At 36.3% G+C, this 16937-nt stretch overlaps 1 protein-coding gene across 1 annotated transcript; it reads right to left on the reverse strand.

The window, feature by feature from the left end:
* Nucleotides 1-340: 340 nt before the first annotated feature.
* Nucleotides 341-11856, reverse strand: gar1 (GAR1 homolog, ribonucleoprotein). The gene is made up of 7 exons (NM_200975.2): nt 11765-11856; nt 10641-10846; nt 10408-10562; nt 9400-9459; nt 8030-8144; nt 5456-5596; nt 341-855 (listed from the first exon to the last, which is right to left on the reverse strand). Exons 2-7 carry the CDS (start codon nt 10834-10836, stop codon nt 845-847), a joined length of 678 nt encoding a protein of 225 aa, NP_957269.2. The 5' UTR covers nt 10837-10846; nt 11765-11856; the 3' UTR covers nt 341-844.
* Between the last annotated feature and the right edge of the window lie 5081 nt (nt 11857-16937).

Here is a 16937-nt window from a genome sequence, read left to right on the forward strand (position 1 = left end):
ATTCTTACAGTAGTTCAAACAACCCTCTTTAATCTATTAGGAGGATCTTCAAAATTGTATAAAATGTTATTTTTAACTGAATTCCATGGCTGTTTCCACAAGAAAAATTCAAGAGAATTTCCCAATCCTGTCTGGTTGTACACTGAAAGATCTGGAAAATCCATGATTAAACACTTCGTCCAGCTGCTGATAACACACACACTGCTGTTCAGAAAGAAACAGTCCCTGTTAATTTTGCAGAAACAATAAATCTCTCTTATTAAGAAGATTTCAAAACCTAATCTCTTTAGCTTTGCTCAGAACAAATATCAAGACAGAATTAGTAAAAACCGAACCAAAGTGTTGTAAATAAACCACAGAATTTATTAAGTCCATGGTGGCAGCTGGAGTTCAACTGAAACACAATGGCAATCTTTTTTAAATGTAGACATCCATCATAAACCAAAAATTAAATGTTATTACACTGTAATCTGTGAAGATGGCTTCACATATCATAATCCTGGTGCTGTTCAAGTTACTACTTGTCCAACATCAAGTAATTGTAAAAACATAAGTTGATGCAAACCAACCAGCCAAGGTTGTGGAGACACCCGTCCTCTCGTACACAGACATGCGAACATTAGCCTAAAACATTAGCCCTATCAGTATACCAAATAAAACAAGAAGTCCACTGCTGAGAAAATACAAATATGGTACAAAATGAAGTAAAAAGTTCAGCTGTACAAGAGAGGAGTCAATTAGCAGTCTAAAGACTTTGGTTGGCCCCAAACGCTGCTGCTTCTGACTTCACAATGGAGGTCTTATCAGCCAATGAAAGGACAGATCCCATCCTGCGAGACATTCATCATCTTCCACCTGCAGAGCAACAGGAAATGTGTGTTAATAATGCAATGTTTACACGTTCATTGAAAATGGTAAAAAGCAGCTCAGATATATTACATTTATACTTCTTAAATGGATTGTTTACGCAAAAAATAAATTGTCACCAATCAAGAGGTTCTAAACTTTTGTATTTCAGATTAACACAAGATATTCCAAAACGCAGTCGCACGAGTGGTCTTTAATGAACCTACAAGAGCACGTGTCACTCCACTACTCATCCGTCTGCACTGGCTGCCAGTTGCTGCTCGCATCAAATTCAAAGCTCTGATGTTTGCTTACAAAGCGACTTCTGGCTTTGCTCCTTATATCTGCTCTCACTTCTGCAGATTTATGTGCCCTCCAGAAACTTGCATTCTGTCAATGAATGTCGCCTCGTGGTTCTATTCCAGAGAGGGAAGAAATCACTTTCCCGAACTCTTGCATTCTATCTGCCCAGTTGGTGGAATGAACTCCCTATCTGCATCAGAAGGGCAGTGTCACTCGCTTTCTTCAAGAAACGACTAAAAACTCAACTATTTAGTAGGGCTGCACGATATATCGATTCAGCATCGAAATCGCGATGTGCGCATCCACGATAGTCACATCGCAGGAGGGTGCGATGCAAAAAAAAAAAAAAAAAAAAAAAAAAAATTCTATATATATTATGGGTGGAGCCGAACCGGAATACGGTATTCGGAAAAGCAGGAATAGAGTGTTTTTACGAATACTTCTTTCAAACAATACTTGATAAATTATTTGTATTTGGGAACAAGAAAAACATTATATCAAAAAGCTGCGTTTCCTCATGAGACCGCAGTGCATGCCCGCGTGAGTGAGTGAGTTAGTGAGTGAGACGTTCAGGAGTCTGTGGGCGGGGTGGGGCCGGGGTAAGGAGACTGAGCAGGCTGCTTCTCTATACAGCAACAGAGAAGGCTTGGCAGAGCGAAAAATACTTTTCTGTAAGACTATTTTTGTTTATTTCATCATACTAAAATAACACCTGACAAAAGTTCACTCAAAAGTGAAAGTTCTTTCTGTTATTAATTACTAACACTCCCGTCATTCCTACTACTTTCAGAACATGAATTTTGATATTTTACCATATGAAAATTGAGAAATTAAAGCAATACAGAGATCTGGTCCCCGCGTCAGGTCAGGGTGCACCTGTAAACTTAAAAACGCAGACGCGGCGGAGGCGCACTAAACTCACACGGGAAAGAACTGGGCATTCAATTCATGTTTTCGTTAAATAATTCTTTAAATACAGCTTTTTATCTCTAAAGGGGAAAAAAGCAAAAGAAATTTGTCATTAAATTAATTTTAGCAAAGACGCAACTGCCTGTCATTTTCACATTCGTTTTTCAGTTGGGGATTTGGTCTATTAGAGTAACCTAATAAAATTGTTTTGTTGAACACTGTAGTCTACACAATAATCAATATTATAATTTATTATATACTTAACTATTATTAAAACTAAACTATACAATTGATAAAACAAAACCCTTTTTAATGTTTGCTTTCATTTTGACACCGCTAACAGTTGTAATAAGAAACATCACATTATGCAGAAGCATGCAGTCAAGTTAAAAACACCTTTGAGTTTAAAGATGATCAGTCTGCCAAGTCAAGTTTACAGTGTCATAAATGAAATGGGTAGCATGAGTAAAGAGGATTTGCCCAGCACACAACATCATGCGCTGCAGGTAGGCTGAATGATAATCTTTAAAAATATATAGGCTATGCAATACAAAACTTTAAACATTTATTTATTTTTTAATGAAAAGAAAAGAAATCAGGAGAGTAAAATATAATTTAAACCACTGGTCTGGCGCTGATACTTTATTGTTTGTATCCAGAAGAAGGGGAAAAAAGCAGATGAAAACCTGTCTGGGGAGACGGCGATAACATATCAGTTCTTCAGCAAAGATCACGACATCATTGTGATGCGTTTATCATACAACGCAGTTCGTGTTTATAATCATTAATATTAACTAGTATTAATTCTCTCTCTAGACTTAGTTTTAGGGCTTGTTCTAGTCGGCGCAATATAGCCTCGGCTTATTGCACGTACGAATCCGATTGTGAATAATGATTAAGCGCTTGCATTTTTTATTGCATCCTTTTCGCAAGTTATTCATTTGTTTTGTTTTTTAAGAGGTGCGAACATTATTTACTGGCAAACATGTTCCTCGATCTCATACATCAACAAATAATGTAGCCTACCTAAGTTAATTGACCTTTTATGTAAAAATTAAGGAATAACTTAATTAAATATTAATAAATAAAACATCCGTATAAACGTACATGTTTATTTTTGAACTTTCGTTAATAAAACAAGACAAAACTGTTTATAAATATTGTATTTAAATATTAAATTACTTTAACTGCTTGAAACTGCATAATAATAACAATTAAACGTTACATTTTTAAGAACTTAACAAATAGTCTAAATGGCACTTTACAAATCAGTGTAATAATAGCTAATATAAATATTAATAATTATAAGTAAAAAGAAAATATTAACCTAGTAACAATATAAGTCAGATGTTTAAAAAAACAGCGTAGTTTATCTCCACCTTTTGAATTCCTATTTTAAATTATTTGCCAGAAAAAACTAACATGTTGACTTTGTCCGGTTTAAGTGAAGAATGGGGTTATAATGTTTCCAGCAATACACTGTCAGACGGTGTGCTTGTAGCGAAAATGCACAGACAGGCTACTTTTTCACAACCATGCGAGAGAGGGCTTCTCCTTCTGTTCCGCCGCCCGCATTTCTCGCAACGCAGGTTTCTCTACTCTGCGGAGCGGCACGTTCTTAAGTAGTTACCAAATAGCCTATGTTGCTCAATTTCTCGTCAATTTCTTCCATTTATCACTTTATCTTTTGTATCTGGCCATTTTTGCAAATGCCTCTGCCATGCCTGGCTGAGCTGGGCTTCTGCGTTTAGAAGACAGGAGTTGATAAGGCCTACATGGCTTTTTTTCCCTCGCCGTCAATCGCCACTAGCTTGCATGGTTCGGGACCCGTGGATCTGCGTATCGATGGATTTGCTCTTCAGTGTTTGAACTCTCAGCAGTGAATATTAAAACACACTTTACTTAAAACCCCCATACAAAAAGCTTAATCCAAATTGATTCGTTCACCTTTCTCGGTCGGCACGAATCCAAAATGTTCCCAGATGTAAGAGTTCGTTTTCTAACAAGATTCATGGTTGAACTTGAACTTGCTGAATCGCGCCTAATGTTATCTTCTAACAAATATGTAATACTTGGCAACATAACAGTAATTTGTGTTTTAAAGTGCGTGACTTCACGTACTACGGCCGGTGGCAATGGACAACCGAGGTGGCAATGACCACCGCGGTGACGCGGTTGTCATGGTGACCGTCACAGCCCTAGTTTTAAGTAAAATATATATATATATATATATATATATATATATATATATATATATATATATATAAAATAATCGCAATATATATCGCAGGGGAAAAAAATATCGCAATGTCAATTTTTTCCAATATCGTGCAGCCCTACTATTTAGTCACCACTTTCCTTCCTAATCTGCAATTGCCTCTCTGGCTCCACCACTAACTGTAATGCTCTAATGTTCTGCGTCTTACACGTTACATACCTGAAACTTGCCTACAGCACTTATTCATTGTTGCTCTTATAGTTGTGTAAATTGCTTCCTTGTCCTCATTTGTAAGTCGCTTTGGAAAAAAGCGTCTGCTAAATGACTAAATGTAAATGCATATTCTGAAGCCAGTTTTGGGAAAAAGCAGTCATTGTCATCAATAGTATGAACCAAAAAACACCATAGAAGTCATGCGCCTCTTTCACTACGATACTAGTAGATATCCAGAATGACTTTACCGATAAACTTAAACCGATGTCTACACAGACAAGAACAAGAAGACCGTTCACACATCTATTACTAAATACCAGTAAATTCTGACATCATTAACCAGAAATGAGCTCTTAACATCTGTGCTTGTATTTGTAAACATAGAAGAGATCAGGCTTTAGTTGACAGCATCACTTTTATTTAAAGCTTTAGCGTTCATGCAGCTGCTTTTGTAAAAAGGCATAAATATAAAATAAATAAAAAGGCAGAAGCGTTAACCACAGCTAAATGTTTACACATCTGACTACATTACAAATTCTGGGGATGGATGAGTATTGTTAACAACTTGGATAAAGACAGGGTACCCCTAGGATCCTCCAATTGAAATTTAAGGCTTTTTAAGACCAGTTTAATACCATTTCAAATGCCAACTTCGTACCCATTCTGACAGAAGTATGAGGGAAAAAAATATCTGTCATTATTTAGTTCATTGATCAGAATGATTGCTTGGTTTCATTAAACCTCAGTGTATCATCACGAGAAATGCTGTATTCATCAATGAGCACCGTTTTAGCTAAGATAATCTTTTATGTTCATCTGCTCAAGAAAACCTCTCCTACATCTTGGAGAGTGAGAACACAATCAGCAATTAAAATTTTTGGGTACACTATCCTTTCAAATTGATCAAATATGGCAGCAAAGACATTTTCATTTAGATGACTTATTTCTGACGATCTGCTAATTTACCTCTGAATCCACGTCCACCGCCTCCACCTCTGCCTCCTCTGAATCCTCCACCGCCACCTCCACGTCCACCAAATCCTCCTCCGCGTCCACCAAATCCTCCACGACCTCCACCGTTGGCACCACGACCTCCACGGAAGCCGCCTGCAGACACAATATTCACTTTAGGACTCTCTCAAAGGCAGAAACCAATTCTAACATAATACAATTACATGGTCAAGTGCCCATATAATGTTATTCCTTTGTTTTGGCGAAATTTAAGTTGCTCTAAATCTTCCTTATGTACAGGGATGTAAACAATAGTGGGGGACTTGGGTATTATAGATAAGATATAATGCATCAATTCAATTCAAGTGTATTTGTATAGTGCTATTGACAATAACTATTGTCTCAAAGAAGCTTTATAAAAATGCACATTACTACATTAAAACCTAATTAAGTTAAAGTTACAATCAAATATATGAAGAGTTCAGATGCGAAAGCTGCTAGACGCCTAAAAATGAGCTAATGACATTGAGCGAATGCTTTAGGCAAGTAGTACATGTTCAACAAATATTTTTTGTTCAAATCATCCAAATCGCAGCATCAGCCCATTCAGAAATAAGTTTGTTTGCAAAAGCTGCTGAACAACACTTGCCTTCGACAGCAAACGCCGCTATATCTCGAGAACCAATCAGAAGGCGTGAATGAAATCATGTTTTCAATGTTGCAGCGTGCTGATATGCCGGCTTTTATGAGGAGGCAGTTTTATTCCGCTACCGATTTTAAAAGATGGAGTTTAATGAACTGGATGAGCCTCTCTGACTGTCAGTGAATGGCAAATGAAAACGTCCCTTACCTCAAAACACTCTGCATTATAAAAACAAGAAAACACACTGTACAGTCAGAAGTGTAACATGCATTCATAACGTGTTTTTGCGCAGCAATGCTACTTTGAATGAGTCCAATTTACTATACATTAAACGGCAACTCCATTTCATGAGAGACAAACTTAAGATGACATTGTTTTATCCCACATGGATGCCATGAGGATAAACAAGTGACAAAAAAGACCAAGACATTGAGTACGGTGAGAATGAATGCATGACAGCTTCTAAAAGTGTGAGAGGCATCCTCTTTTTGCACAGTAGGCCTACCTTGTGTTTTGTTTGCTAATTTAAGCTATTTTTTAAAAGATAAATGTAAATGTGTAAAACAATTAATTCTTACTTTATTTGATATGTATATACAATGCACAGATATTGATGTTGATGTTTCACATTGTTTTTACACCACATTATTTGAATTTAACAAGCTTAGTTTACAGTGTTTGCAATGTCTACATTGCTCTACTTCCATTAAATCTAAATCCCAAATATCAGAAACGACAACAGATTGAGATTTAATTAGTCAATTTATTTTATTGTATTAATTAATGCACTTAACAGATTTTATTCATTCATTCATTTTATTTCTGCTCAGTCCCTGGTTTATCAGGGGTTACCACAGCGGAATGAACCACCACTTACTTGACAGATTTATACATTTTTAATTGTAGGTGGGATGTGTAATGTGTCTTTTTTTGTTAAAATAATTTCTAATTGCAGCTTTAGTAATTTTCAACTAATTACAATGTCTTGTGCTAGTATGTGGATTTAGAGGTTCTTGCAAAAAAGGCTTGAGTGGATTTAGCTGGTTTTGACGCAAAAAAACCTACCTTATTAAAAACCAAAGAATTGTCTAAAGAGACATTTTTGAGAAAAAGTTATTTTTCTACTAGCTATTAACCTTATAAAATGAGCCTTATTAAAGAAGCCTGACAGAAAATGCTAATTTAAAAAAAAATGAGGTCTGATGGATTTAGGGGGTTTTGCATCTGAACTCTTTACATGTATACTTACAAAAATTTACCCTGAAGTTTAATAGCATACAGGTAATGTGCACATGCCTAATGAAGTGTATTTGTGCATTAGTTTATGTGTTCAGGGCTCGGCCATTTGGCCTAAAAACAAAATCTCAATTAATTGAATATTTTAACGATTACGATTAATAAACAATTATTTTTTATTTATTTTTTCATTCATAGTTCACTGACAAGTTTTGAACAGCAAATATGCTCACATATTAAAAGAGAGATTTTCGAATGAAGGACGCATTACTTGATTTTAAAGTAAACACATTATCTACCAACTATTATTATTTATCGAACATCAACATTGAGCAACTGAAATTAATATACATTGACTAAACCAATTAACTTTTTTCTCATAAAAAAGTGAAAATAAATAACTTGCATCGCACTGCCCATACTTGTCATCACTACAAAACCAACCAATCACAGAGCTTGCGCAATGTGGCGTCGCATACCTTTTTTTTTTAAGTGTATGTGACCGTTTGGAGGCTGCGCCGGACCATATGCATGTGCTTAACACGAAGTGTAAATCAGCCTTAAAGTGGAGTCCACAAGTGGCAGGTAAAGTAATCATATTTTTTTATTGTAATTTTTTTATGGTTTTTGCACTATAGCGTCTACAATGAAATGTAGTATTTTAGAATAATGATGCATTTTTAGTCATAGTGAATATTGCATGGTCTTACCTCCTCTCCCACCTCTGCCTCCTCCTCCTCTCCCTCCACGAGGAGGCCCTTTCTCACCCGGAGGCCTGGGCAGGAATCTCTGCAGGGGAAGCAGCTTCATGGGGTCAATGTAGAACTGATGCAAGAGGAGAAAAAGAGAGAAAAGCTCATTAAAAAAATAGTCTGCATAATGAAGTTAATCACAATGATAAGAGGCAGAAAAGCTAAAGGAAGCCACTAAAATAGCTTGAAGGCTTGTAAGAATTCCTTTGATATTCTGGAGTAATATCTGCTTCTAAATTATGGATATTTCTAAAGGAACACCCACTGATCGTTGTCTAATATTGGAAATAACACTGATAAGCAGTGGGGTGTTTAAAAAATATATTACCAAGTAGACCATAAAACATGGCTAACTTTTGAAAAATCCTACACTGACACAAGCAAATGTTTAGAGTCGGGAAACTCTAAAAACTTTTAAATGATATATCATTAAGGGCAGCACAATATATCATTTCAGCCTCGATATTGCAATGTGCGCATCCACAAGTCACATCACAGGATCTGCAATGTTGAATCAGTATTCCTATTGACCAGAATTTGAAAAACACATTTGCAAACACTCATGAGTTTTTACAACGCTTAAAGTTATCCAAACATTTATTATGTGTCTTTATATTATTTAATTCGGTTTAAAAATATTAAGGCATAAAAAAATGTATTTTTACCTTTAAGGTAAATTATGTATATGATGAAGACTATAAGGTGTTGTTTTACATTTAATTATAAAATTTGTATATCTAAATACTGATAGATTTCCAGAAAATTATATAGCACCGTATGTTTTATGAGTACAGTATCGTTACTCTACTATTTCCCTCAGTGACTGATTTATTTTCTTTTATGTAATCATCCCAATGTATCAAAAATGATAAAGTATTTCCAAATAGATATTAATTTCATGAAATCACTCAATATCACAATATATATTGTAGAAAAATGATATTGTAATGGCAGTTTTTTTTTTTCAATATCGTGCAGCCCTGGTATTATTGCATTAAATGCTGATATGAACAATTATGCTTTTGAAATGTTACAACTTTAATAACACTAATAAACTTGTAATAAATTAGCTTACGGTTATAGATTTTCACGTTTCATTTTTTTACTGATGTTACTTGTTTTAGTGTTATTTACATTTTCATTCCAAATTGAATAAAGATAAAAAAATGAGTGTAGCTTGTGACAATAATTATTATACATTTCAAATATATATTTTTTTAATTTACAAAATCAAATAAGGCAAAATAAAACTTCCTACATTTTACAAAAAAGGGGGTTCAAACATTTAAAAAACAGAGAACAAAGAAAATTCAAAAGGCTGAACTTACCTTCTGTAACTTTTTGAATGAGGATGCCTTCATATTATCAGAAAGTTTGACTGAAAAATACTGAAGAAATGATTAAGGACTATATACATAAGAAAGAAGATTGTCTGCAAGTCGTTTTCAGCACAGTTCTGATCATTTTGAACATTTAGAGGTCTTAGAAACACATGCATCTATAAATCAGTGCTTCCACTCTTTCATGGACACCAGATCCAAGCACATTTAAAGCACCGTAAATTTTCAAATCAAGGTTTTTTTTTTTTTTCAAATCCAGTCATCATTCATTTTTTTAGAACTCACCATTAATGTTTAAATCAAATTTGTAATTCATACCCAAGCATATGTAGTGCCACTTAAAGTAATTACTATACCTTACATTTCACTTACACTTAGTATTTACAATATTTACATAAGTATTGCGAGTAATAAATCATGTTCGAGGAACTTTAATAAAATTTGTTGAATTTGATACTGGTAATATTCAAATTAAGTTTCTCAAATATTGATCAAATGTGCATTAATTGTAATTACACAAAATTTAAATACACGATTAAAGAAGATTTTTTTTTTAAATTGTTTTTTTAGGGGTTTTTTTAGGGGCTCGAGACGGGAATCGAACTCGGGTCGATGCAAGCACTTCGGTGCTATGTGATGCACTAACCACTAGGCTATTGGCGCCGACTTTTATTCTGTTTTTGACAGCAGCACAGTACAAAAGTTGAAATAACACTATAAACAAATTTGGTTTGAAATTTTACTTAAGCACCGTCAAGGACCTTTGTTTGTTTTTAAGTACTTTCCAGACACTGACTCCATATGTCTGATACTCAAGTACTTTCAAGAAGCATGGAAACCCTGATAAGCAGAGCAATTCCAAGTGGATTCTTGCAGCACCTAAATATGCTACGATAGCCTTTACAGAAACGATTATAAAATAACTTTTCACTCCACATTACTATGAAGTCATCTGACAGCACTGCCAACATCATATGCAAAATAATTTAAGGATACAAAATCACGGAGCTGCCCAAAGATCTCGTCCACCTTTCCAATCTGTTCTTTGTTCTCCAGATATACAGGAGCATTGAAGTATGGGACTTTGTTCTCTTCCGTCACACATTTACAGACAATCTCATCCTCACAGGGGTGCATGAACTCCCCCAGTGCTGAAAAACACAATGAGCAGAAATATAAAATCACATCACATAAAGACATCAGAAAGACAAAATAGAAAGAAACCTTACCGACAACATATTCAGGTGGGCCATAGTCTTGGTTCCTGTTAAATCCACCTCTGCCTCCTCGACCCCCACCAAATCCGCCTCCACGACCACCTCCAAATCCACCTCCACGACCACCTCCAAATCCGCCTCCACGACCACCACCACCACCTCTGTTAAAACCTCCTCCTCGACCACCGCCGCCACCACGGAAAGACATGACGGAGATCCTGTAAAATACAATCAATCAAATCTCAGGATATATAGGGCAATAATGTTAAAGACAAATAATGTTTGTTTTTAAGTACTTTCCAGGCACTGACTCCATATGTCTGATACTCAAGTACTTTCAAGAAGCATGGAAACCCTGATAAGCAGAGCAATTCCAAATGGATTCTTGCAGCACCTAAACATCCTACGATAGCCTTTACAGAAATTACTATAAAATAACTTTTCACTCCACATTACTATGAAGTCATCATATTGTGGGTTTTTGAAAATGACCTTCCATGCAGTGTGTAACGCAGCTCTAAGTGAAGTGAAATATCCAGCTAATGTTTTAATCTGAAAGTGCACTGTGTTGTGCGAATGTGCGAATATAAAATCAAGTTTACCTCAATTTATTAGCTTGTAAACAACCTTTATTACTCCCATAATATGTATTTATCCTACTACTGTAGTCAATGGTTAAGGTTTCCAACATTTTTCAAAATATCTTCTTTTGTGTTTAACAGAGGGGGAAAAGGCCAACAGGCTTGGAAGATGTAAAGGGCGAATAAATGACATAATTTTCAGTTTTGGGTGAACTATCCTCTTAAAAGTAATCTCAGACTAAAAGCAAACTAATGCTAAAAGCAGATCAAACGTTCTTCAGTTTTGATGCAAAGGTTATTGCGAATGCTGATAATATATTAATACATGCAAGTAATTATTAGAATATCTATGTATTATCATAATCACAAACTCTCGTAAACAGAATAAAGCTCGTGGTACTAGTTATCGTACATGCTGAACCAGGCATGGAGGTTAGCTTTTAGCATGTCTAATACTTCCGAGAGTAAAACAAGGGGCGCATAATACCAAAAGATATGCTACGTACACACAATTTACTATTAAAATCAAAGAGAAAGTACAAATTTTTTATTTACCTTTAAAGTTGTGTGGTTGGAATATGAATGATCAACACGCTGTTGACTCTGAACCACACGTGCCTGCCTGCAGTGCACAGCCTGCCGTAAATGAACACCGGTTCGCAGACTGTCGTAAACACGCCAACACGGAAGTAGTAACCATAGCTGCGTCCCAAATCGCATACTTATGCACTATTCTACGCCATTTTGTAGTATAAATAGTGTAAGTAGTGTGTTCACATTGAAAACTCTCAAAATAATAAGTGCACTTTAATTACCCGGATGCTGCACTCATTCAGCCGCTAAAATGAAGTGTGTAATGATGAACACTTCACGCACTCAACGACCGCAGGTTTGCTTACGTAGCGGAAGGGGCGGAGCTATCGGACGCGCATGTTGGATAACTTTATTTATTTTGGATGGTGAAAGCAAAATTCTCCTACGAGAGTGATTATAGCGCCTCCCGATGGTGAATGCGGCAATACTCACGGCAGGTAATATTTGATAATTCGGTTGTTTATTTCACTGATTTGGCGACCGTCAAATGTCATCAGGGAAACGGTTTGAATTTCCGCTTAGTAAAAAAACATTAGTGTGCCATTTGGGACAACACTACATACATATACTATTCTGTTGAGTGTGTAAGTGCATAAGTGCATAGTGCATGAGTGCATAGTGTATAGTGTGCCATTTGGGACGCAGCTTGTGTTTGGGCATTAGAAGCGTACGTGTCAAGCGAAAGATCATAGAAATGCTAATATTTAGACTTAAGATTTAGCATTAACAGGTAGAACATTACTTTCTAAAGCAGATGGATTATTTATCCCGCTAATATAAAAAGTTCTCAACTTTACACTCAAAATGTAAAAATTATTTTGTTAGTTTAATTGGTGTCCAACACTGTGTGGGTTATTTGTAACACCCTGTTACTTGTTTAATTTGCTGGATTTTTTTTATGTAACCCTTTTTGTATCAGTAATACTGTATATTTGTAAATGTTTTTTCTTGCATAATAAAAAAAAGAAAAGAAAAAATCCGTTATGCCCATTTCCTTTTTTATCATTTAATTTGATACATTTTCCTGGGGTGTTTTCCTTTATTATTCTTTTTTTATAATTACTATCATTATTATCATTATTATTTTTAATAATATTATCATTTTCTATCTGACTTATTGTTGGCAATATCAAACATATTACTCTGAAAATCATCTTAATTGTATGCTAATATTTAAGGGCATGTCCTTATGTCTGTTATGCCCATTTCCTCCTTCAATTTGTAATTTTAAGTGTTTTCTTGGGGTATTTACCTATATTAGTATTATTATCGCATATCTTTTTTTTAATCTTTTTTTATTAAATGCATTGATAGGGTTTTTTTGCTGGTTACTATTTATTATGTGCCAAAACCTTGTCAAGCAATGTGAAACATTTTGTTGTATAAGGAAACATGCTGGCTCTTATTAATAAAGCTAAATAAATAAATAAATAAATAAATAAATAAATAAATAAATAAATAAATAAATAAACAAACAAACCTCAGTCATAAATAAAGCTGCCATTTAATGCTAAAAAATTGGGATTTTGATTTAAAAAATGATCAAGACATGCACTGGTGAAACAGCAGAGGTCAGTCTTACCACACGAAAAGCAGCTCAGGCGGATTCAGTCTCTGATGGGCCCTGATGAGTCTGAGGGACCGGAGCATTTGGATTCTGATCAGGGAACCGCTGCTTCTCCTGGGTCCACGCAGGAGAAGGCGATATCTGTAAATAGAAGTCAGTTTCCCCCGAATCTCTCTCCCTCTTTTTTATTTTTTTCAGTTTTCTTGAATGCCGCAGGCAACTGTCAGCATCCAGCATAGGAGCTTGAGTAGTGTAGAGAAGAAGGAGAGAGAGAGAAACCCTACATCAAGAGCAGTGGCGCGCTTTATGTGGAGCTTATTATAACCTTGTGTTGTATATCTTGTACCGCAAATACCTTTACACTTTCCCTTAAACCTTTTAGAGAATAAATCCATCCTTTATGCCCGCACGTCCTCAGACTCAACAGTGACTGGAATTCTGACTTTATCTCTTCTTCGCTGACTGAGAGACACTACAGCATCTGAATGTCAATATTTGATGTTAGTCCAGCACACACATGCTCGAAGCTGTGCTGCTTTACACACAGGAGGGGAGACGTAACCCGAAAATTTTGTTTAGTATGTGCAAAAATGTGTCTGAATGGGTGACACAGATTCAGGGCTGAAAACACTATATTTTGTTCCTAATGCATTTTGTATTAAATCAGCGCTCTTGATGAAACCTTTATACTGTGAATGAATAATGAATAATATTTCATTTCAGAAAAGACAAAAATGTTGTACGCCAAGGACAACATCATTCAAAGCCAAGGTCTCTTTAAAATACATCAAATTCTTCTTGTAAAAGCCTACAAATGCTTTACCTTTGAAAACATGCTGTGGATTATGTTGCTTATTCTGGATGCTGCAATAAAAATGACATCAAAAATGATTCTTTATAGGGCGACACCGTGGCTCAATGGTTAGCATTGTCGCCTTACAGCAAGAAGGTTGCTGGTTCAAGTCCCAGCTGCATGTCGAATTTGTATGTTCTCAGTGTTTTGGCGTGGGTTTCCTCCGGGTGGATGGAATAAACTAAATTGACCATAGCGGAAGTGTGTGAATGTGGGAGTGTATGGATGTTTCCCAGTAGGCTACTGAGTTACAGCTGGAAGGGCATCCACTGTGTAAGACATATGCAGGATAAGCTGGTGGTTCATTCCTCTGTGTGACCCCTGATGAATAAAGTGGCTAAGGAAAAAGAATGATTCTTTATTGTCAGAACGCTCTTTACAATAAGCCAAGGTTTAATGGACATAGGCTACCTCAAGTTCTTTGAGGAACCAGGCATCCCGGCAAAAACATCCATTAGGAACCTTTATTGTTTAAATAACATCTTCATTCATTCATTTATTTTTCACTTAGTCCCTTTAATAATCTGGGGTCACCACAGCGGAATGAATCGCCAACTTATCCAGCATGTGTTTTATGCAGCGAATGCCCTTCCAGCTGCAACCCATCATTGGGAAACATTCACACACACACACTTATTCACACGCATACAGTACAGTCAACTTAGCCTACCCAATTCACCTATACTGCAGGTCTTTGGACTTGTGGGGAAAACCGGAGCACCCGGAGGAAACCCATGTGATAAATTGACATCTTTCAAATGTAAAATAATCTTTGCATTAACATTTATTACAATAACGGCTTAGCTCCCCAGTATTTGGTGTATTATAGCTCCTCACGTCCACTGCGCTCAATTAATTCTGGACAATTGATTATTCCCAGAATATCAAAACCAACAGTAGGCGGTAGATCACATCTGGCACTCTGTCTGTTTAAAACTAGATTAAAGACGCATCTCTTTGAATTAGCACTCATATAAAATACAAATGCTCTAAAAGATTGTTAGTCTGCATTATTTAGGGCAACCAGAGACGGTAACACTTCCCAAAAGACATTATAATTTGAACGGCATCTGCGCTTATGTTAGTCTTGTTTTTTATTATTCCCGAGGTTTCTATAATCCTGGACCAGGCCGTATCCTGAGCAGCTGCTGTGATAGTTATGGAAGAGTGGAGAGCATGAGACTGATTCCTTTAAGACCCCATTGACAGTAAAGTCCTCGCATTGATCCTGAAGGGCCAGCCAGTACACCAGCTGGTGACCTCCCTAACCTGCAGCTTCTCCACGATGGACGTCCAGCGTTCTCCAGCCTCCAGCGCCTAGACTGCAGCTCTGCACAAGACGTTTGGCCATAGGAGAAATGGTCATTCCCAACTGGTTTCTCTCAGGGTTTATTTAATCCTTAATTTTCGCCAATTGGTGAAGTTTTTTTCCTCACCCTTGTCGCCACTGGCTTACATGGTTCTGGAATTGTGAAGCTGCACACTGATGGATTTGCTCTTCAGTGTTTGGACTCTCAGCAGCAGTGAATAATAACCCCCTGAACTAAACTGAACATTAGTTTCAATTTACTATAATCTTCTATGTGAAGCTGCTTTGACACAATCTACATTGTAAAAGCGCTATAGAAATAAAAATGAATGAAATTAAGCGAATTTTGTAATACCCAGTGAGTCGGGGTAGGCTATTGGCAAAACAAATGAACAACATGCCTTCTGTTGTTGCTAACAAAAGCTACAACTAGCCTATGTTTTTATTAAACATGATGATTAGTAAAATATATTATGTGAAGAAAAAAATTCGCAAAGATGGTTTCAGATACATTAACATTACAACACGACAGAACAATCAACAAACTTCGGATCAACTGAATCAAATGATTCACTGTTTCGAATCACTAGGCTACACACGCCATGGTGGCGACACCTGCTGGTCAAAATACTGTAATTTTAACAAAACAGTGTCCAAATATGCATAAAATAGATTTAGTAATTTCTCTAAATTACACCCATTGTCATATGGATGGTTCAGCTATAGGAGTAACAGGGTGGACACGAAGTAACAGGGTGGACATTAGAACTGAGGCAACTTATTTGCCATACCCTTCCTCACTCAATTATTCATTTATTTATTCATTTTCCTGTCGGCTTAGTCCCTTTATTAATCTGGGGTCGCCACAGCAGAATGAACCGCCAACTTATCCAGCACGTTTTTACGCAGTGGATGCCCTTCCAGCCGCATCTCTGGGAAACATTCACCATCTCTGGGAAACATTCACAAACACTCATTCACACACACTCATACACTATGGACAATTTAGCCTACCCAATTCACCTGTACCACATGTCTTTGGACTGTGGGGGAAAACGGAGCACCTGGAGGAAACCCACTCAAACACAGGGAGAACATGCAAACTCCACACAGAAACACCAACTGAGCGAGGATCGAACCAGCGACCCAGCGACCTTCTTGCTGTGACTGCTTACTACTTTGCCTTCATTTAATTATCAATAACAAAATGAAGGTTACTGAATTATCATAAATAAAACAGCAACATTTTTCAATGTCACTTTTTAAATAAATGTAATTAAATTAATGCTGAATTTTAAGCATGATTAGTCTTCAGGTGTCTGTAAAGCTGCATTCAGTATTTGCAAATGATATTAATTTACTTACTTCAAAATTACGTTTGCTTTTTTGTTCAAATTATTTATTT

Source organism: Danio rerio, chromosome 14 (assembly GCF_049306965.1).
Source record: "Danio rerio strain Tuebingen ecotype United States chromosome 14, GRCz12tu, whole genome shotgun sequence".
In the NCBI taxonomy this organism is placed as follows: domain Eukaryota; kingdom Metazoa; phylum Chordata; class Actinopteri; order Cypriniformes; family Danionidae; genus Danio; species Danio rerio.